The 23,251-nt window shown below is 38.6% G+C and overlaps 1 protein-coding gene across 1 annotated transcript in view; it reads right to left on the bottom strand.

Annotated features, from left to right (window-relative positions):
- The window catches only part of LOC115779987 (receptor-type tyrosine-protein phosphatase T-like), a 355,835-nt gene that overhangs the window by 185,438 nt on the left and 147,146 nt on the right, over nucleotides 1-23,251 (bottom strand). Inside the window, exons 9-11 of the mRNA XM_030728898.1 lie at nucleotides 23,055-23,170; nucleotides 22,362-22,542; nucleotides 10,070-10,179 (exon numbers count right to left, since the gene is read on the bottom strand). Coding sequence (XP_030584758.1) covers nucleotides 10,070-10,179; nucleotides 22,362-22,542; nucleotides 23,055-23,170 — 407 coding nt within the window. The remainder of the gene's footprint in view (nucleotides 1-10,069; nucleotides 10,180-22,361; nucleotides 22,543-23,054; nucleotides 23,171-23,251) is intronic.

The raw sequence follows: 23,251 nt of genomic DNA, 5'->3' as shown, positions 1-23,251 counted from the left end.
AAGCTACACTAAATAGCCCATTATTGACAAAAAAAAAAACAATACAGAGAAAGGAGAAAGTTAAAACACGAGATGGATAGATGTTAACGGTTAAGGCGACATTGCTTCTTTAGCATTCATGCCTTGATTCTGGTTTTGTTTACATGGTGAAAGTGAGGAGAAAAAAAAAATCAAGATCCACATAGTGATGCTTGTTCATTTTGATTTCTGTCATCTTTTTCTTTCTCCTTCCTTCTCATATGTCTCCCCGTCTGAAATACTTTCGATCTCATGGAAAAAGAAAAATACTAGGAGGCCTCTGGGCATTTATGTGCGTGGCCAGTTTGTCTTAACCTGTCTCTTTATCCACTATATTAAACACACACTCCTGCAGAAGTCATAACTCAAAGTCTAGAATTATTATGCAACTGTGATTTCAATTAATTCTGCTGCAAAAAGAACAGATTGTTCCTTTATTGCTGTGGCATTTCCTCTGCAAAATCTTTAACAAAGTTGATTTACAGATACGATTCATTTATATCAGAATATTGATATTTCTTGCTTGAATTTGCTTAAAAGCCTTAGATAGTGCGTTATCACGCCATAGATACTGCAAGTAGATACCCCTCTTCTCAGATCTGGGTGGTCACTGTCACTTCAATGAAAGATGGCGGTGGCACAGACAACACATATGAATATTTGCTGGATTAATGACAAAACCTATAGGTGATGGGGTTTTCTGCACTTTCACACAGGAGGTCCGTGCCTTGTGTGTAATAGTTAATTTTAGACTTACTTTTACCTTTCATCCATTGCTTGGTTAGTTTCACAAAAACATGATGGTTAAACATGGGTTAAATGTCAAAAACCATGTTTTTCGCACTTAAGTGAGGAAAAAAAAAACATGACACTGACATCATAGCGGAGTGGCAGGTCTGGCACAGGCTTTGGTGTGATACTGGAGTGGGTGATACCGATGGAGACTTTGCATGCACTTATCCAAATGGCATCAATGGGTCAGTAATCAGGGTTAGTTTATCAATTACCAGAATGGATTTTTTAGAAGTTGCAGTTTGCCCAGTCTTAGAATGACTATCTGAGGGATGGCAGGTGTTAGCGTTCAATTACCGGGATGATAACCTTGCTTGCACTGTTAGATTGTTGAGGTTACTTAGGTGAGATGAGCCACTTCTGTTCCTTGGTAAACAGTAAAGAGAATCAATACCAAGATCCTCTCATACAACTGCTGCTCTGCAAATGAGAATGAATCATTTTATTAGCTCAGAAACCAGCAATATGGGGAGAGAATATTACTATACTATATGTCAGCTGTATCTAGAGAAATCAGCAGCTTGGAACAGAGTAACTAACTGAATTAAATGTCAGACTGGTTGCCAGTGGTTATTTTTGTGATTGATTAAAACCTCTACCTAAAGAGAGTGAGAAAGTAAAGTTGTTTGCACACAGGACCAGACAAGAATAACTACATACTGTACTAGTCACCAATTTCTTTGGTGTGTTGGATTAAACAACACAGAGGTTTGTCAGGAAAACATTCATATTTGTCCCCAAATCTTGTGGCCAGATTTTAGGAATCTGAAATACATCACTGCGTGGAAATAGACACACACACTATATTTACTGTTGTATTTAAAAGAATGCATAATGAGGTGCTCTGTGGTTAAATATAGGAATGAATCATTTTTCAGCTAATATTTCATTTCAATTAAATCTTATATATAGCATCAAATCACAACATCAGTCACCCCAAGGCTCTTTATAGTGTAACGTAAAGACCCTACAATAATATGAGGTGCATGACATTATTGTTTAAGAAATGGAACAGACTGGGGTACAAACCATATTCGCTTTAATTATCCATATACCTGAAGCATTTCCCCGAGAGGTTATAATGCACAACACAACCTGTACCTTCACTACCGACTTTGAACAATCTTTATACCCATCCCACACATCATAATGTAAACATTAAACAATTATTTACATTAATTTCTGATGTGACAAGACTTTATATGTTTACAGGTTTACACGTCAAAAAAGAATCCATATACAGTATCAGAAACAAACAGAGTCCATTTGAAAATAAAATAATAAAAATTCCTAATTTACAGGTTGGATTTCTTATATTAGGCTGAAACATAAAAAGGTCTCATTTGCTAGTTGGCCAAACTAAATCAGTAATACTGGGATTTGCTACTCTGCTTGATTCTAATCAATGTTAGCACCAGCATCTGTTTAGCAAGCAGGGGTTCAGAAATAACTCTGCAGAGACCAGCAGGGAGGTGAGGACTCGCAGAGAGGACCAGTGATGCTTGAATGGTCTGATGAGGCAATCAAAGAAGGGATTGACAGGGTCATGATCTGTATGTGTGCAAGTGTGTTCTTCAGTGCATCTCTGCTCTCAGTTCAGTCACCATTAATAACTGTGTATTATCTGAGGTCTGAGGCCTGGTAAAGTTGCAGGGAAAATATAGATTCATATTAACCAGTCAGAGTGGAAGCCCTCAGTTGTACGTTCACCTGGATTTATTTTTTAAGGTATTAAACGGGACGGTTCTTATGCCTCATTCTTTTCATGCCCAGCTGAACATAAACAAGACCCATCACTGATGGGGATATCCTCGCACCATTAATGAAAATATAAAATAAATTCAGAAGTCTGAACAACATTGGAGTCCAATTTCATAGCAGAAAATCCAGCAGACATCTTATTACCTTCTGCAAAACTATTTTGCATGAAGTTGGAGGCCTTGCCCTAAACTCTTATCCAAATACTTTTAGCCACCCCTGGGTTAGTAAAGATATAATACATATTTAAGTGCCTTGAGGCGGCTGTTGTGATTTGGTGCTATATAAATAAAATTTAATTGAATATTCAAGCAAACATATGCTTTCAATCTTAACCAAACTCATTAAATAAGCAACCATGCACAAAACATGAATCATGCTGTTTACATTTGAGGAATAATGCTGAGCAGTAGGTATGGCTTTAATATTGTTCAATGATGAGTCAGTCTGTACTATGTACGGACATGAGTCATCCTGGACCAACATGTTAGGCAATGCTCAGCCAATCAGAAGCTGGCATCACAGGATAATCAATAAGGCTGCAGCCTGGAACTGATGTTACTATAAATGACTAAAAAGACTAAAAGACTGACTCTTTACCTAGAAATTTGGGAATCCCCACTTTCTTCATTTCAATCAATAACTGTCAGTTAGGTATGGCCAATCACAGCGCAATATGATCACATGATTAGGCTTAGCCAATCAGGCATGAGAAAGAGGCTGCATCTCATTAGCACATATTATCATAGCATTAGCAGCCTGAAATTCTCCACGTTGTTTACTAAACATCCAAGAATATGAATACTGTGTTGCACATCTTGAGGAGTAAAGAACACAAATGCCAAATTTCATGGCTTAACTCCTTGTGTTTTTGGAGTCCACAGAAAGGTAAAACCTCTGGATAATATCCAACAATAACCACTCGTTTTATATGGGCGGGAGGATAAAAATGAAAATCCATCAAGAGTACTCTGAGTCACAGCACTGCTATCCCTTTCAAAACAGTTTATCGGCCAATACTGGCAATTCCAACATTTAAACTAATTGCAGCAAAATTCAAACTGCCTGAGATCTACTCACCAAACTGAGTACCAATTAAGATTCACCATGCCAATTTAAGAATATCACTGTATAAAGAAAAATGCTCTAAACTGCTCTAAACTTCTGTGTGAGAAAGAAAAGTCCTTAAACCACTTTGTTCACTTGCTCACAAACTGCTTTGTTTTTTATTGCGCTGAAAAAAAAATAGTTACATAAAATAAATTCATGTGATGTTTGTAGTGTTTAGCCCAGGGGGTTGGAAAGACTGATGAAAATGATAAATGTCAGCTCATACAAACATACTGATTATACAGATCACACTTTTTCACAGGACAGCGTAGAATCCTGTGAAAACTTTCATTTTCACTTGACTGTACATCAGTAAAGATTTTCTTCTTGAATATTTTATTTATCAAGGTCCAATGAGTAATTTAAATCTTCTTTTAATTTTTCTGAGCCGTATATAACAATAAATGATATACTATGTTTTTCTCTCTCTCTTCTGCCTGACCTGCAACCAAACATTACTCTTCTCTCTGCATTACATTTTCCCCAGACGACATTCTCATTTTCTCAAATGAACGGAGCACCAGAGGGAGTGGGGGGAAGAGTGGGGGATCCCTTTAGATCTTAAGCAGATGTGTCCTTTAATCCTGTAATTAGCTGCAATTACGGTAATAGATACAAGAGATGGAGTGATCATATTTGCACACTGATTAATTTCTGTAATCTTGCTATATGGTGAATAGTGTGTCTTTTGGTCAGATTTTTACTTGCTCACTGAATGTTTTATCTCCTCTCTCACTTCTGCCTTCTTTCTTCCCGTTCTCCTTATCTCGCCTCACCATTCCCCACCTCCACAAATCTACCCTGAGCCCACCCCCCAGTCTTTCTCCACACTCCTCACTCTCCTCTTTGTCCTAGGTGTAATTCATCTGGTTTCCATCCTGAAAAGGACATGGGGGGGGGGGAAGGAACACACAAGAGACAACAGAGCAGAATAGGACACAACAAGAGCCCCTTTAGATGTTGCAGATGATGCCTTTAATCCTGTCAATAGCTGCAATTATAGTAATTATCTCTAATAGCAGCGCATTATGTTGGAGGCTCTGATATGTTTAACAGATGATGCAGAGTCGTGCCGCCTCTGCCAGGAGAGGCAGGGAGAGAGCTTAGATTGATATTAATGAAATCAACACCAAACAAGGTGAAACGGATGATAGTCCCACTGAGGTTTATAGACTGTCGAGTTTTGCTTTGTTTTTTCAGGCTCTGGGTTGAGGTCTAATGGAGGTCTCAGACATGGTGCTGAGGGTTCTTTGTACTCTGTAGAACAAGAGACTTGAGATTGTTGTTAGGCAGTATAAGGAGCTCAAAAAAAAAAACAGAGATGATAACATGTTAGGAAGATGCTGCCAAAATAACATTTGTCTTCTGTGTTACAATATGTGCGAATTTGAAAAATAAGTGGAAAAATGGGCAGCTAAAATATACAGTATACAAACTACTGATCTAAACTGCAGTACCCTTGCTCTAGTGTTTAGTGTATAGTTAATGTTAACAGATATCTACAGCCCACTGTTTCTGACTTGTGCAGAAAATGTCCAACCTTCTTTGCCAAATGAGCAGTAATTGTAGTCTCAGGTTTAAGAGACTCACACAAACGCCAGTGTGTGTGTGTGTGTGTGTGTGTGTGTGTGGTGTGTGTGTGTCTGTGTGTGTCTGTGGCAAAACAACCCTCCTCAAAACTTAATCTATGGATAAACTAAGCATTTCCTGATGAATCTATAGTCTCCACTACTAATTTAATGTCTGAATAAAAAATGACATTCATTTTTGTATATCATCATCATCTCAATTATGGTCAAGGAGACAATAAATCAGGATACTTTAGTTTTTACCGTGAGCAGTCAGTGTCCCTCCCCTCTCATATCATTTTCAAAAAAACAAGACTGTCATGGCCAAAACACTTGCAGTGTTTAAATGTGGGACTTTAGTGACGGGTGGGTTATGCCACAGTGGTTACATCCATCCTTAATACACAGTCTATGACTTGCACACATGAATGTTTTTCAGACTGTTTGCATACACTTAATGTATACATTCAGAGACTAATTGGTACTGAATCTTTTCTAGTGCTCCAGTTTATTCAGGAGCATCCATTCTTTTTCTTGGTGCCTCGTTCTCTCACGCTCTTTCAGACGCACACACAATAACAGCCCTTCCAGGTCGTGATGTGGTAGATCCTTGATGCAGTGATATAAGAGGCAGGCAGCAGACCAAGAACAGGTCAATAATTCATTAGATAGAGGGCTCAACTCAACTTCAACCCAAATAAACGTCTACAAGCACACACACACGCACACACACCTCTCTTTCTATCTCACTCATTCCCAAACATTGTCTAAAAATACTGTCGAGCGATAAGTCACTCTTCCAGCTTCTCTCCCAAGCTCAAACTTTCTCTCTCCATAATAATTTACATTTAATTTTGAATTGATGCTCATAACCATTCACGGATGAAACTATATTTGATACTAATGTCGACTGCCAATAGTGTGCTAGATTACATATGATTACAAAAAACAAAACAAAACACTGCTCCTTTGTGTCCTGTGTTTCACCTTGTTTTAAAAGAAGAAAAAGCATCTAACTCCAAGGTTTTCTTTAAATCCCTGCATGCTGTTGTCCTCTATGACACTTGGGGGCTGAAGAAATAATATATAGAGGACGTACAAGGCACAGCGGTGTGGTGGTTAGCACCATCGCCTCACAGCAACAAAGTCCTGGGTTGGAATGCACCGACCATCTGGGGCCTTTCAGCAGCGTTTGCATGTTCTCCCGTTGCCTGTGTGGATTCTCTCTGGACACTCTGGCTTCCTGCCACAGGCCAAAGACATGCATGCTAGGTTACCTGGTGATTCTAAATTAGCCAAAAAGGTCCAAAAGCCATAAACATAAATGTGAGTGTGAATGATTGTTTGTCTCTCTGTTAGCCCTGTGATAGGTAATAGACTTCAGACCAACTGCGACCCTGAATTGGTAAAAAATAAAAGAAAACGGATGTATGTATAATATACATTCTGTACATACACTGTATGCACCTATAGGCCCAAAGCTTTATTTGGGGCTTGGCTTAAAGGATAAGCGCACCACTTTTTTACTGGTTTTTGGATTACTTAAATTATGTATTATTTTGATATAGATGATTTACATTCATTTCAACCATCTTTGCATCATTATACATTTTTAACAAGCAATTTTGTTCATCTGAATTGAACCATCTGTGACGAAAATGTAAAAACCCCGCCCCCTGTTGATGACGTATTAGCATTTATTCCACAGTGGGTCTGCATATATTAAGTGTTCAGATGCAAAACCCTCTAAATCTGCCTGGATACTTTTCTTTTAAAAGAGCTTTTTTAAAAAAAATCTATTTCACAAATATGAGACTATGATAAAAAGGTTTCTACACAGATTCACACAGTACAGCCGCAACAGCACAAAATGGCAGCACTCTTATTTCAACAATAACAGAACGGACAAGGGGGGGCTGTGACCGGCGTCACACGCATGCAGGTAGACGCCGAGGCACTGACCCCCCCGGCCTGCTCCGCCGCCTGCCCCGTGTGAGAGACCCTGTCCAGCGAGTACGCTCGGCAGCAAGTAATGATCCTTCCGCAGGTTCACCAACGGAAACCTCATTAGGACTTTTACTTCCTGCAGCTGCGTTTACAATCTGATCACTGCCAACAAAGCCAGTTGCAGTGCTGAAACCTATGGCTGAAACTACTTTAAGTCACATGATCCGACCTTGCATTCTGATTGGGTCTAAAGATGTAGAGGCTTTTGCTGACAATGGGAAATGGCATCTAGAGGCTTTTGACAGCAGATCAATAAGATTATCAATTCAGACTAGACAGAGACGGCTATTTAGTGGGTTATGACATGGAATGATTTGATTGGTGTATAGTACGTGTAGAAAGAATTATAAAGCTACAGAAAATTAATTCTGAGTGTGTTTGTAACTTCATTTTTAAGATACACTAATTTTTATAAACTGTATGAAAAAATGCCTATTGTCCAAAAAGACAGCATGTGCATCAAAATGAACTATTTCCAATAGTGTAATCAAAGTTCTAAGTGTCCCAGAAAGTTATACAGGAAGGCATAAACTCAAACATTAATTTTCAATAGCACCAGTGGAGCTCTACCAGACCTTGGAGAAAAGAATTAGTTTCCCAGCAAATGACATCACTTCCTGTTGTTGCAGTTCGTGGCTCAGGAACCCACATACTGTAATAGTTCATGCTGACAACGTGATGATGGATACTCCAACATAGGAAGTGCTGCTAGCAGCTATTTAGATGGATGAAGCACCTGGATTATAATGTCCTGTTAGAGGAAGGATACAGCGCTCTGGGACACTTCTTCTGGCATTTAAAAAAAATGGGAGCACGGGCGCTCCAGTCGCTATTAACTTCTAAGCCGTTTTCATTGTTATATTATTGAAAAAATGTGATGACAGATTCTGCAATAGTAATTTTATCAATTTCACATGACACATAAATTATAATTGATTACAAACCAATGATGTAAAGTGCATCCTCTGAACCCACTTGGCTAAAATTGCCTCGTCTTTCTGCTCCTCTTCCTCACCAGAACGTGAAGCGACACTACCAGCATCTGAGCTACTCTCCTCCCACCGCGTAACTTTGCAGTCCTCTAGCTCGTCCTCCATTAAATCAACACAATTGCAAGATTCAGTATCATGCGAAGAACTGTCAATAGAATTGACAAATCTCAATCTGAACAGCTGTAGCTGCATTGTGCACAGTGTCTCGGTTATATACCACATTAATCTGGACATAACTTTTTCTTATCAGACATTTCATTCTCATTCATTTAATCCTAGCTTGTCTTATTTCATCTCTTTAAACAGGACTTGTGCACTGAGTTTACAAATGACTGAAAATGTGTCTTAAAGAGTTCCTTGACCTTTCCATTCTTTTCTACAGTTATCGGTCTCATCTGTTTTGTAAAATCATGTGCAAATCAATATAGTCCTTGCATTAAAAACACAATGGCTTTATCTTTCCTTACACCCCATTCTCACCATCTCTGTCCAGGACAAACAAGCAGAATTTTGCTTCTGCTGTTGTCGGAGGGCAGAAAGCATCTAAAAGGTCAGCCAAGGTGAAATGAGACAAGATCAGACTCAAACCTGGGATCAAGCTTGCAAACCGCTGCTTTACAGTAGTCACAACCGAGTGGTTTCAATCCAAAAATATATCCATTTAGGGGGTAAAAGCTCTTGAATGTTGTCTGTTTGTCAGCTCTGACGTGCTACAAGCTGCCTTTTATCAACACAAATTTCACCAACTCTTAGAGAGTATAGTGAGGTTTGATTTCTTATAAGAATTATGTAGGTATCCCACATTTGCTGTAAATTTAAAAGGCATTTAATATGTCAGTATCCTAATATTTGCAGAGGCCCCAGCAGGTTTATTCAAAATGAAGCTTTAAAGTGGATTGACCAAATATGAGATCTCTGTGGGTCATGAGTGCCATTCATTCTTATTAGAATAATAACCTGTGAAATCCTACCACTTATTCCAAGTATTTAAATTCAAAAAAATTATTCAAATAAATAAAGTTCCTACATAAATTCTTACATCTGCAATTCTTAAATTAAAATATCAACTTAATTTAGAACCATCAAAGTACATTTAAGAAATATGAGAATACTGGTCACTGTTACAAATTGATCAACTAATTTCAAATTAAAAAAATGCTGAATCACAAGATAAAATTAAGCACTGGGAGTTTAATGTAACTTAGCTTGATACTGAAAGGTAGAAAACTGACAAGTTGGTCTAGTTGAACATCCATGTGCTCATCTATCAATATAATGCAACAAATCCGAAAACACAACTACAGCCCCAAAATTGTCTGTTCTGTCATGTTTGTCATGTTTTTCATGAAGCTCTGATACTGAAGAAAAGACTGTCATGCATTTAAAAAGAGTTGCATTTTCACTCACAGTTGTATTCCATACTTTTAAAGAGAGACAGAAACATCGTTTTTCCAGCCTGACCCTGCAAACAAGCACTAAGCCTCTTGATCCATGTACAGTTACGCTTTCTTTTAGTCCAGTTTTGTAGAATAACTTATGCCAACTGTACTTCTGTATACACTATGCACGGTGGTTAGAATGATGTAAGACTATTACTGCTCTGTTGTAGTTTCTCACAACCCTTCCATAATTCTGTTCCAATAGTACTTCGGTCTGCCTACTTACCATTTTTGGTTTTCAAGTTTGATGTTTTTTAAGCTACTGGATGTTTCAATTTCCTTTGGGATCAATAAAGCAGCCATCCAGCCATCCAAATGTAAGTCAGTAATTTGAAATGCTAATTTTTAAAGCTGCCAGCGATGTTTTTGGAAGTGTTTCACTGACCTCGTACAGTGTGATGATTCCATTGGTCTCATTGGGAGCTTTCCACTGCATGAAGATCTTTTCTTCATATGGTGTATTCTGCAGAGATTCCATTGGCACTGATCCAGGCACTGCAAAGACACCAAGTACAAAAAGTGTAATAATACATCATGACATAAAAATACAAGGGTGGGCTGAAAAGTTCATAGGCTGACTAAGAAGGAGTTATCATACAGTAATTAAATTTGGCATGCCTTAAATTCAACCTTTACTGATGCCAACTGCAAATTTTCTTTCCAGATAAACCCACATTGGATACAGAATTGAGGACTTGGAAAAGTAGTACTAGAGACATATTGTGAAAATGGATCAAATTTGGCACCGTGGTGTTATCAAATATCTGCAGAAAGAGGGGGTAGCCCCCAAGGACATTCATGCTGGTGTGGTTGCTACATTAGGGGATGATGCTCCAGCTTTATCAGCTGTGCAAAAGTGGGCAGCTGAACTCAAGAGGGGTGGGGAGAGCCTTGATGACCCAAGGTCCGGACATCCTGCCACAGCCATCATCACCCAAGAAAACACTGACCGTGTTCACCACATGGTGATAGATGACAGACATTTAACTGTTAATCAGACAGCTAATGCTGTAGGCATCTCTCGTGAACGAGTTGAGAACATTCAGCATAACGAACTTGACATGTCAAAGGTTTCCACTTGGTGGGTGTCACGACTTTTGATGCCTGATCAAAAGCGCACCAGGCTGGTCACGTCACAGGCGAACTTGACACTTCTGAAGCAAATCCAGCCGGTTTTATTGAACGTTTCCTCACCCAAGATGAATGCTGGGTTCACCACTTTGAGCCAGAGACCAAACAGCAGTCCATGCAGTAGAAACACCCATCTTCTCCCCACCAAAGAAGGCCAAGGTGGTATCATGGCAGGGAAGGTGGTGGATGATCTCCGTCCTCTGGGATGCAAAGGGCATCGTGTTCATTGACTACCTTTAAAAAGGCCAAACTATCAGTGGAGAATACTGTGCCAACTTGCCGAGGCAGCTGAGAAAGGCAATCAAGTCAAAATGGCCTGGAAAACTGATGAAGGGGGTCCTGTTTCACCAAGATGATGCTCCTGCATACAGGTCCGTGGGTGCAGTGGCTGCTGTGCATGACTGTGGCTTTGAGCTGGTTGATCCCCCTCCATATTCATACATTTCACTGTACTGTGTATAACTGCGCATGTGACAAATAAACACTATCTTATCTTATATTCTCCTGATTTGGTACCAATTGACTATTTTCTGTTCCCATCATAAACAAACACTTGGCTGGGAAGCAGTATCGGACCAATGATGAGGTCATCTCTGCTGTTGTGGACTTTTTTGAGGGTCAGGATGAGAGCTTCTATACCACGGGAATCCAAGCCCTGCCATACTGATGGAAGAAGTATGTGGACCGCAGGGGAGACTATGTCGAAAAATAAAACACATTTGGTCAATTTCGATCATTGCATCGTGGTTAGACTATGAACTTTACAGCCCACCCTCATATACTCATATTTAAAGTACGTACATAAAATCATATTCAAATGACTGCTTTGAGAAGATACGTATCCTAGAAAAATGAATAAACAGTTTGGATTTAAATACAAGTCCAGTTCTAATGATCCTGAAAAATATGAGACAGACTGAGCTGGATATGAGCAAAAGAGCCAAAGTTCAAGGTGCAACGTTATGAAAAAGAAGGATATCTAAAGTTCAGTGAATGAAAATATTAGAAGGAGGGAGCGAAAAGCACTATGAAATGAAAATCAGAAGTAAAGAGAGGCATATTAAATTTCACGTCAGTTTCTCATCATTTAATTAAATTTTTTAAGTCAAAAAGTTTCAAATATCCCGGAAGCTTGAAATATTAAATTACCTGAAACCTAATTATAGGCTTTTTCCCTTTGAGGCAGTGTGAGAACCACTGTTCGAGCTGGAAAACGTTATGATGGAGGACATCTGCAACAATTAGGTATGACATAATATTTCACAATATTTCTTATAGTCTGAAAGATTTTGCCGACATGCAGCAATATCAGAAATATGCTCATTTCTCATTTAACATGGATGTAGACTCAGTTGGCCTATATTGACCAGCTATGTAATCACATAAAAATGAGACATAACTTCATATTTAATGTGATTTCCTGAGAAATGCAGTAAGTTAATCACAGCTTCTGTCTTAATTAGCAGCTTGATTATTCACTACATATATTGAAATAACTTTAACTACAACCTATGACTTTTAGGTATCGCTGTATTACTGTGCAGCCCAGCTGTAATTTGTAAAATTAAACCAGTCTCATCCTAAGATGAATGGGAGACAGACAAGCTGTAATAATGTCATGTAGAGATAAATCTTAAAGCAGCCCTGTAGTCAGTGAATAATAGAACAACTGCTGAGATAAAAATGACAGCAGCCACCATGATTTTCTTGGGCTATGGGCAGATTTTCCGACTCACTGCTGGGAACCCCACATCCAAATCAAACTCACTGGGATGAAAAACCTCAAACATAAAATTTTATTAGCTTACAAAGTCAATTACTAATTCAATGTCAATGGACCAACTGTCTCTAGTGAGGGAAAAACTTTTATCTGATGTTTTAATGATTTGATTTAAAGTGTAAGAAAACTCTCAAAGTTTCTGAGTTTATTGATGGCAGATATTCCAAAGTAAATTAACTCTTTTCCCAGCAGACACTTGATATCCTTCCTGTTCTTGGATTGGAATGAAGAGATCTTCACTTGCAACACTTGATCAGTTCAACTGAGATCAGTTGCCTGTCTTGACACTTACCGAGAGGATGTGATTTGTTCCGATTTATTAGTCTCTAGGTGGACTATTTTACTATCACTGGAGGTTTTTTTGGTCTATTACACACCAATGTTCTCATTATGCCTCCAATATTGAATCTAATCAAAACTCTTTTGCTGAGTCTACTGTGAATGAATAAAATCTGGCAATGGAGCATTTGAACAACTGTTTGGATTAATTTTGGTCACTGGGGGAGTAAATATTGTATTATGGGTTGCAGTTTTCTGTAAAAATGCAAAATGTGTGTTTACCAATAGCTGTGGTACAGTACAGTGTATTTAAAATCCAATGAGTTGGAGTAAAACGAACACGTGTCAGTGCGGTTGCCCATGATTGCAGATATTTATTGTAACAGAGGGGTGAGGAAAAAGGTTGTTTATCAAATCACTGTGGGCTCAAAAGATACTGAGCAACATCTCATCCACCATTACACATACATTAAGGGGCAGACAGGTTTACTGTAGTACAAAGACACTTGACTCATTATCCAAATCTACCTAGTAACAAGAGTGAGTGTCAGGCTGTGATGCGACAGGCTTTCACATGTCTTCATGGAGGTATAGAGACAGAGAAGAGGTGTCAGACATCTCATCTGGGAGTGAAGCTGCCAAACAGTCGAGCTCACCAATTCACACAATGTGTTACACATAAAAGCAGAAATGTGCAGTTACACACAGCCGCAGGCACCAGACCCATGAACACAATACTAACACACAATTGCACATAGATACACTGAGGGGTGTGAATTGTTCTAAATGCCAGAAGGGACAACCAACTGCAATGTGCAAGAACTCATGTGTGTGTGGTTCTGGGTGTACTTGTTCCTCTTGTTTTTAAATCACTAAGTTTCGCTATCAAGTCCTGGTTTAGATCAAGGGCAGGATAAGGTAACAGTTCCTGCCTTTAACTTCAGATTTAACTTTTATTTTTCTTCCTTTTTCATTTACTCACATATATTTGCTTGTATTCTACAGTATGATTTCTGACCTTAATTCTTATTGCTCTTGGCCGAACATACTGTTGCAAAAGGGGTTATTTTGCTGTTGCACTTGCTGGAAGTCATTGTGAATGGCAGCGTCGAGTAAATGCCTGTCAGGTAACGCAGAAATGAGTCTGACAATTGTAGGAAGCTTTTACTCTTCCCGTAGTCTGATGCTCCTCAACTGGAAAAAAAAAAAAAAAATTCTGCAAAGTTCCACCATTTACAGCCACAAATTGAATCTAACAAAGATGGATGTGCCACAGCTACTCCTTTTACACTTGAGAATTGGCCCCCATTATCCATCTCTCTCTAAAATATCCAGCAGCTTTAGGACAACCCATAGAAGGGGAAGTTTCAAACCCCTTCTGCTAGTTTTAAAGCCCTAAAACTGTGGCATGACAAGCATAACAAAGACCAGTTCTTCTGATGAAGAAAGGGTTTTATTTGAAAACTGTTATCCACCATTTACTTTATCAACAGTATGTCAACATTTAGGTTCCTTTTCTGTTACATTAAGAATTATGGCCTATTGCTCCAAAACCAAGAGTTAATGTTTTGTCCCTTCAAAGAGTCCAACAATAATATATTTGAACAAAGAAATTATGGAAACTATCCCTTGAGCAAAATCCATTCACAAACCATTGTGAGTCACAGACACTGAGAGGCACACAAAAAGCACACAAAAAGCACACAGACTAGTAAACTATCAGAGAAGTCTGACACTGGAATATTTTGATTAGTAATTCCAAGGTGTTGATTGAGGCCCCAGTCTGTGGAGCATATCAAATTACCCTAACAAAGAAACGCAATTAAATGCTGCCATTTTTATTCAACACCTTATCACTCACGTCTGTGTCTCTGTGTGTGCACGCTCATCTTTTATGATCCACCGTGTCTAGCTGAATATCTTTGACTGTTTGTGTGGTATTTCTGTGTGGAGCTGTTTCTGGTGTGTGTGTGTGTGTGTGTGTGTGTGTGTGTGTGTGTGTGTGTGTGTGTGTGTGTGTGTGTGTGTGTGTGTGTGTGTGTGTGCATGTGAGGGGCCTTCTCACAGTGCGTACCATGACATCTGTGTGTGCTGCTTTCCAGTGTGTGCATGACAAACTGTGTATCTTCTGTGGTTTGCATGTGTTGTGTGTTTCTCTGTACCTTGGGGGCTTAGACAGAAGAATACAAGCTTCATTGAAAAGATAATGGCAGCTGTAACACATTAATCATAACTTGATTAACTCCCATCGTGCTGCAAGATGAATGACCTGCTTTATTACGCCAGCAGCTCTTTTTCTGTATGTGCCCCCCGTCTCTCCATTTCTCTTGATCTTTCTTATATATTCATAGTTTTCTTTTTGTCTGTTAACCCTCTCTTGCTTACTTAGCTCAGTTCAAATTATCTTTATTGACATAAAATAAATCTCTGCATTTCATCCCTGGCTTTCGTTTCTCTGCTGCTCTTCATCATGAAACAGACCTGATTGTTTATATGGAAATTTTGACTTTTATTCTTTGTTAGTGTCGGGGTTTGTAAGCAGCTATTCGCAAGCAAGAGCAAATGTTTTTTAAAATGATTCCTATAAGTGATTTTGTGATTATCTCAACTCCATGTATGTGAAATAGAAGTAAACACTCTTGGTGGCAGTTCAGGTAAATACAAAGCTGAACTCAATTTCTGCACAACACTGCTTTATGTAAACAAATGCATTTTTTTTTCTAGAACTAAATTGTGAAAGAACGGATACAGTTGGAATACACAATAATTTTATAGTATGTTTATATAAAATTATTATCCTGAAGTTGTTTTGTGTATATTGGTGTTATTCATTGTTTATAAAAAAATATCACCTATAGTGTCTCCAGTCATTTTGTAAGAATTTTTTTTTTTAATCCTCTCTCTTTTTGGATAAAAAGCATAATTTAGTCTGATAATTTAGTATGTATTTACATTTATTAATCTATGGTATATCAATAATCCATAGTATATAAATATTTGTATCTTTTTCATGGTGTTCAAGATAGAGACAGTAGGTTTATCTTCACTGGTAACAAATAAATTTACCACTAACAAAAGCAAACAAGCAAGATTTAATAGCAGTACTGCTGGATTAAATTTTGGTTGTGATGCAAGGATTACAGGACAGATTCATATTAGTACTTATAATTAGAAACCACTTAAGGGCAAGGGCAACATTTGAATCATTTGGAAAACTTCTATTTGGCAGTCAGACTACTTCCACAAAGCCAATGTTTTATGCAAGTAATAACTTTCATTATATCATATGTATGTAGAGTGGGGAAAATAATGATTTGGTCCCCTGCTGAATTTTTAAGTTTACTCACCTACAAAGAAATTAACATTATGAACATTTATGGTAGTTTGATTTTACTGCAGAGATAAGTATTTGATCCCCTATCATCCAGTCAGAATTCTGGCTCCCAAAGATTGGCTGTGATTGTAGACCTGCACAAGGCTGGAATGGGCTACAAGACCATCAGCAAGAAACTTGGTGAGAAGGCGACAACTGCAAATATTAGGAAATGGAAGAAATATAAAATGGCTATCAATCGCCCTTGTTCTGGAGTTCCATGCAAGATTTTGCCTCGTGGCGTGAGGATGATCATGAGAAAGGTGGTGGATCAGCCCAAAACTATACGGGAGGTGCTTGTTAATGATCTGAAGGCAGTTGGGACCACAGTCACCAAGAACACCATTGGTAACACACTATGCCATAATGGATTCAAAGCTTGCAGTGCCTGAAAGGTCCCTCTGCTCAAGAAGACTCATGTACTTGCCATCTTAAGTTTGCCATTGAACATATAAACGATTCAGAGAATGCTCTGGAGAAAATACTGTGGCCAAATGAAACCAAAATCAAGCTCTTTGGCATCAACTCCTGAAATGCTGAGTATAACCCAAAATACACCATCCCCCAGTGAAGCACGGAGGTGGAAACTTTGTGGTTTCGGGCTGTTTTTCTCCTAAGGGTTCAGGATGGCATCACTACACTGAGGGACCACTGGACGGAGCCATGTACCATAAAATCTTGGATGGGAACCTCCTTACCTCAGCCAGAACACTGAAGGTGGGTCATCTTCCAGCGTGACAATGACCCAAAACATACAACAAAGGAGTGGCTAAAGAAGCAGATTAAGGCCATGGAGTGGCCTAGCCAGTCTCCAGACCTCAGTCCTATAGAAAAACTGTGTAGAGAGCTCAAGCTTTGAGTTGCCAATCAGCAACCAGGAATCCTAAAGGATTTAGAGAATTTCTGTAAATAGGAGCAGAATCCCTGCTGAGATGTGTGCAAACCTGGTGACCAATGACAAGAAACGTCTTACCACTGTGCCTACCAACAATGACATGCAAATACATTTCTAACTTTCATGTTTATTTTTGGTTGATAATCTGTCTCATTGCATTAGAGACCGATAATTTCTTTGTAAGTGAGCAAACTTACAAATTCAGCAGGGGATCAAATAATCATTCCCCACACTGTATTCATGGATGTATCTATATATGTATGAATGGAATGATGTAATTCATTGCTATCTGGTTGTCCTAAAAGCTCCCTGAAAAGCCTTCAGCTGATCCAAAATGCTGCAGCAAGAGTGCTGACAAGTGCTAGAAAGAGAGAGCAGATTTCTCCCATATTGGCTTCTGTTCACTGGCTTCCTGTTAAATCCAGAAGTGAATTTAAAATCCTTCTTCTCACATACAAGGTCTTGAATAATCGGGCCCCATCTTGTTTTAAAGACCTCATAGTACCGTATCACCCCAAAAGAGCACTTAGCTCTCAAACTGCTGGCTTACTTGTGGTTTCTAGGATATTTTAAAGTAGAATAAGAGGCAGAGCCTTCAGCTTTCAGGTCCCTCTTCTATGGAATCAGGTCCCTGTTTGGATTTGAGAGACAGACACTGACGCTTTTAAGATTAGTCTTAAAACTTTACTTTATGATAAAGCTTAAAGTTGGCTGGATCAGTTCCCACTGTCACTGAGGGCTTGCAGGGTCTTTATCTTACAATAAAAAGTGCCTTGAGGTGACTGATGTTGTGATTTGGCACTATGTACCGTACCATTCAGTACCATTCATATGAATGGGTGAGTGTGTCCAAACCTTTGACTGGTACTGTAAATAAAACTGAATTGAATGGATGGAATGTTAAAAATCATTCTTTAACATTTAATATTCACACAGTAAAATATCATTAAGTTGTTAATTTTATCTCAACTTGTCAATAATGGTAAATACATGTTTTTTTATATTGTCATTTAAGGTCCTGCGAGGCATTAAGTTCCAGATAGACAAGCAGCTGCTGGCCAACCAACCAGACAAAGTGGCAGTTGACAAGAAGACTGCAGTTGTGAAAGATGTGGCAATCCCAGTGGCCTTACACATAAGGTGTGTAGGAGAAAATTGAGAAGTACCAGAGGCTGAAGGAACAAATAGGGCAGATGTGAAAGGTAAAGTGCAAAGTGGACCCAGTGGTAATAAGAACATTAGGAGCTAAAAAAAAAACCCAGAACTAGAAGAGTGGCTCCAGCAGATTCCAGACACATCAGTGACTTCATTCCAGAAAAGCACAGTCTGGGGAACAGCTAAGATACTGCACAGAAGCCTCAAACTCCCAAGAGGAACAATAAATACAGTGGTGGTTACCTTAATGTCCTGGCATGTACACTAAGAGAAGGTTATCTGTTGTCTCTGAGGCAAGTCTGTGTGTGTGTTTGTTTGTGAGTGCACCTAAGTTAATCATATAGTGTGAAATAAAGCTGTTTACATACTCATATAATAGGAATCTGCCTCATTTTGATCTTGCGTACAGTTACTGCAGTTACAGGTTCTATTCTCATCAACTGAGACAATGATTTCAAAGGTACAGTTTACTTGTTTACACACATTCTTCCAGTGCCCTGAAGTAACACATTATTCATTCTCCTCAGTAAATCCAGTTATAACATCAACATCATCACTTCATTACTCTGGTTAATGTACAGAACGTATCTCTGTCGGTCCTTCTAACCTATTACAGCCAGTTCTCTTAGAAGATGGTTCTCTCATTTGTTCAGAAAATACTTACATTAACATGGTTAAAATGGACACCAGTGATTTAATAAATAACATATATAATACTGGAACATCAATGAAAGCCTGCAATCTCATATTAGCTCACTTTTTTAAAATACATGTTGCCATGCTGTCTGCAGTTTCATAGGTCCTCTATAGGTCTCGTTATTGTTTCTTCTCTACGTGTCACTGTAATTTGTAGATTACTTTCATTCATAAATCCCCTTCCAATAAGCTGCTAACATCAAACATCAAAATTACTGACAAAAAATATTGTAAAGTCACATTATGCAAAGTGCTCCTAAATGGTAATCCAGCAGGTTTGTGAGGAAATTAACATTCCAGCTGAAAAAATCAAGCAGCGTAAACATGAAAAACGTTGATCTTCTTAGCAGCATGGAACTAAGATTTCTTTTTCTAAACTAATAGATGTGTTAACATAATAGTGGTAGTTGCCTCGCAGTGAGCTAAAGCTAAAATGTTTATGACTTGATGTGATTTGGCAGACTGTGTGTATGTGCGTGTTAATATGCTGTAAATCTAGAAGGTAAAACAATTAAGGAGGACATTATTAAAACCCGCTCTTATCCTGAGATTACTTTTATAAACTAGGAGAGTAGAGTCCTTGTGAGTAGGAGAAAAGTAATTTCATATCTTAATTGCAAATCCCTAATCACAGGCTCAAGTTTATTTCCATTTTATAAGCACAATTAAAAAAAAAAGAGAAAACCATATATGTTTATGTATGTGCACGTGAGAGAGCAAAAAGCTTCGTTCACAGGAGCCCCAGCTCTATAAAGCTATTACCATACAAACACTAATTAGCCTCTGTGTGAACAATTGCTGTTCTGTTCCCTAATTACTGAATTACAACCAGGAGATTAACGACGGTTAAATAAAAAACAATTAAGAACAAAACAATTAAGCCTTTTTTTCCCCTACCCCCTCAAAGACATTGGTACTCCCCAGTCAGGTTCAGGCAACTCACAGTATCTGTGTGCTCAGCTAGCAAAGGTAGGAATTTCAGACTTAGATGTGATGTTCCCCAGAAGCTAAATTCAGAGGATATTAGTTATGAGATCAGGAGGAGAACAGTGAGCCCCGAGGGGGTGGGAAAGAGATAAGAGATTTGGGATCATTAGAACAATGTTTTTATCCTGCTTATCAGGCGTTGCTCTAATGCTATTCCACTTTATCGCAGGCATGTTGTGGAGAGAAATATGAAGCATCAATGAATTATTAGTAGCTGTGGTGAGGGTATACACTCTGTTCTGAATTAGTAGAACATGGAGCCCTCTGGAAAGAAAAGGAAGGAAGTTTAACATTTGGTTATTTTGAAATAACTTCTACTGCTGGAGTTCATATTTTAGGCACTAATAATGTATGCCTGTAGGGCCTATAACGTGTAATGTAATTTGCCCTCTTTAGTAGTCTAGTGTTAAGACAGGGATGTTGATTGGTGCGATTTTGAATATTGCTGGGATCAAACCTGTATGAGTATAGATCTGCTGTGTCTTTAGATGCTATTCTGTTCCCTTAATGCAGTGTCTGCATTGCTTTAGTTTGTGACTGTAGCTGACACAGAGTCTTGTGACATCTTTGAGGCTCATTACGAGCAACTACATGATTGACTTTATGTGTGTTTGAAACAACTGAATACTGATACTGTTTTTATATTTGAGATTTATAACCTGACTGACACCTCTGTATGCTTTAATCAATTAAAAATTTCCTTCACTCAGCACGTTGTTGGTCGAGGTCCAGCTTGTGGGGGGATGATGGGGGCGAATAGAGAGACGGTGATATTGACAGTGAGGTTTGAAATTTTAGAGATTTCAGCGTGTTTGGAGTTTATAGTTGTGTTGTGTGTTTTAGTGTGCTCTGTAGTTCTGAACAAGGCAGGTTCCAGCCATAAAGCCACCAAAGGCAGACTGAAACATAAACTCTGTCTCCAGGTGTACAAGAGGAGGGACACACCTGGAAGTGTCAGGCCCGCGAAGAGCCCCTCTGTGTGTGGTGGACAGGAACAGTTTGTTTTGGAGCGGCTCAAATAATTTCTGTGGCGTCTTATTGTGACACCTGATTGTCTGTAAATAGCTGTACAAAAAACGCCCGAGGCATTACCTGCATTTTAATTTAAACTGTTGTATAAAACTTTGTTGTTGTTAAGTTTGTACATGTTTATTTTTAAATGACAACTTACATTTGTATTAAGTTATAAAAAATTGTTTGTTAAACATGTTTGCAGTTTTCAGTTTAAAAAAAAAAAAAAAAAAAATCTAACTTTTTTTTACTCAGATTTTGTGTGTTTTTAGGTCCAATATGTTAATACAGTATGTCCAAATAATAAGCTGCACAGTCATATATGAGGTTGTGCTGAAAAAAATTATAACGGCCAATTATGACCTAGACTCCACAAATGGCCAATATACCAGATTCATCTGATATTCATTTGCAGGCTGCTTGAATTTAATATGGAAAACTCCATTTAATGCATATTTTTCACCAGATCTCAGGTGAAAAAAGACACATCACCCTTATTTGTTGGGGTAAGAAGTATATCACTATTGGCCATGGATTTGACTGGGATATGATTCGGATACGTGAATATAAGACACAACTTCTGATTCTCTATAAATCCGATCACTCCGTTATCCTACTATCCCCACCCAAGATAAAACTTTTCCAAAACACAAAAATCACCATAAAATGAAAATTATTTTACTTTGACTTTTTAAACCTTGGAAATTATGGGAATGGGCAGTAGCATCTATGTGTTATCTCAGTGAGTCCATGTTTGGAGAGTGACAACGTTCAAATCAGCTAAAACATTGCATTTGTTTAAACTGAACTTAACATTTATAGTTTTGTTAATCAAATATAATTCCCCTTAATAGGGATACCAGCAGTTATATAGTAATATATATTTATATAAAACAAAAACCCAAATTTGGGAATATATTCATTCAAGGCCTTTTGTTACATGTAAATAAACAGCTCTAATATAAATGTCACTGCACATGATGTTGTCTAAATACAGATCAATAATATGGAGGAACTAAAATAATTTCATGCTGTAAAAGGCTTTAACTGCTGGATTCGTTTATTTTTGCTGTTGTTTTCTGATTCTCTCCACAGGCAAACAATTATGGCCCTAACTTTCCCTAAAATCACTCATCAATCACACAGTGCGAGTTAGATTGTGATCCCTCATATATTCTTTCTTTGGAGGTGGCCAGTTCTCATTCTGCTTATTCTTAACAAACTGCTTTCAGATCTTTATAATGAAAAATCTGTGAGCCAGAGGATCTGTCCTGGGAGAGGCTAACCGGACACAGGGATGTTGGAATAGCAAAAATGAACACAAACTGGCTGGTAATAAGCTGTTTGTTCCAAATGGTGCTTTCACTCACCGTCCTCCTCTGTCTGTTTGACGATCTCTTCGCTCTCCTTGCTGCCCTCGGGGTTGGCCAGGACAAGCCGCAGCCTAACTGTCACAAAGGGCCTCAGTCCCCTCAGAGTGTAATGCGATGATGTTTGGATCAACTCTTCAGCTGCGAATTCCTGCTGGTTGAACACATACTGGTACTGCACCTGGAAAACAGGAGAAAAATGGCATATTTGATTGGTTTTTGGTTAACAATAACAGTGCTGCCCAGAGCTGCCCTCAAGTAATAAACTCAGAAAATCAGTGCAACATTGTTCCGAGTGATCACCTGTGATACAACATTTATTTCTATGTGGATACCCATAGGGCAAAAGGAGGTACTGAGTGGTTTAGCAAGTATGAAAATGATGTGAATCACCTGTGGGGGCCCTATGTTTGTCACCACTCTCCATTACAATCATCGAAACATCAAATGAGGGAACATTCTTTGGAATAATGGTGTCTCCAAAAGCCAAGTGCTCAGGTCAGCTTCTGGCCAGTTAGATCTTTGCTGCATTGCATTCCTCTGCTCCTTTCCCCACATTTTTTGTCTATCTCTCGTTGCCCATCATAAGCAAATATGATTGATTTTTTTTTTTTTTAATAAAACCTATTCCCTGTCCTTATCAGTTACACATAAATACTCCAGTAGTGGAGAATAATTAACAGTTGTGCTTACCGTCAGATTGTAGCTGTGGCAGCGTGTCACAGCGTAACCAAAAGTCTCCCATTGAATAGTCAGCTGGCGGGCTCTGACATCCACCACATTGACATTTTGAGGACCATGAACTGGATCTGAATGAAAGAGAGATGGACAGAAACAATAGAGTGAGCTGGAGAGACAGCGGCCTCAAGCAAGGGAAGATTATAGGGGTA

Source organism: Archocentrus centrarchus, chromosome 5, assembly GCF_007364275.1.
Source record: "Archocentrus centrarchus isolate MPI-CPG fArcCen1 chromosome 5, fArcCen1, whole genome shotgun sequence".
Taxonomy (NCBI): domain Eukaryota; kingdom Metazoa; phylum Chordata; class Actinopteri; order Cichliformes; family Cichlidae; genus Archocentrus; species Archocentrus centrarchus.
The sequence above is the reverse complement of the archived record's forward strand: the minus strand, read 5'-3'. Positions and strand labels throughout refer to the sequence as shown.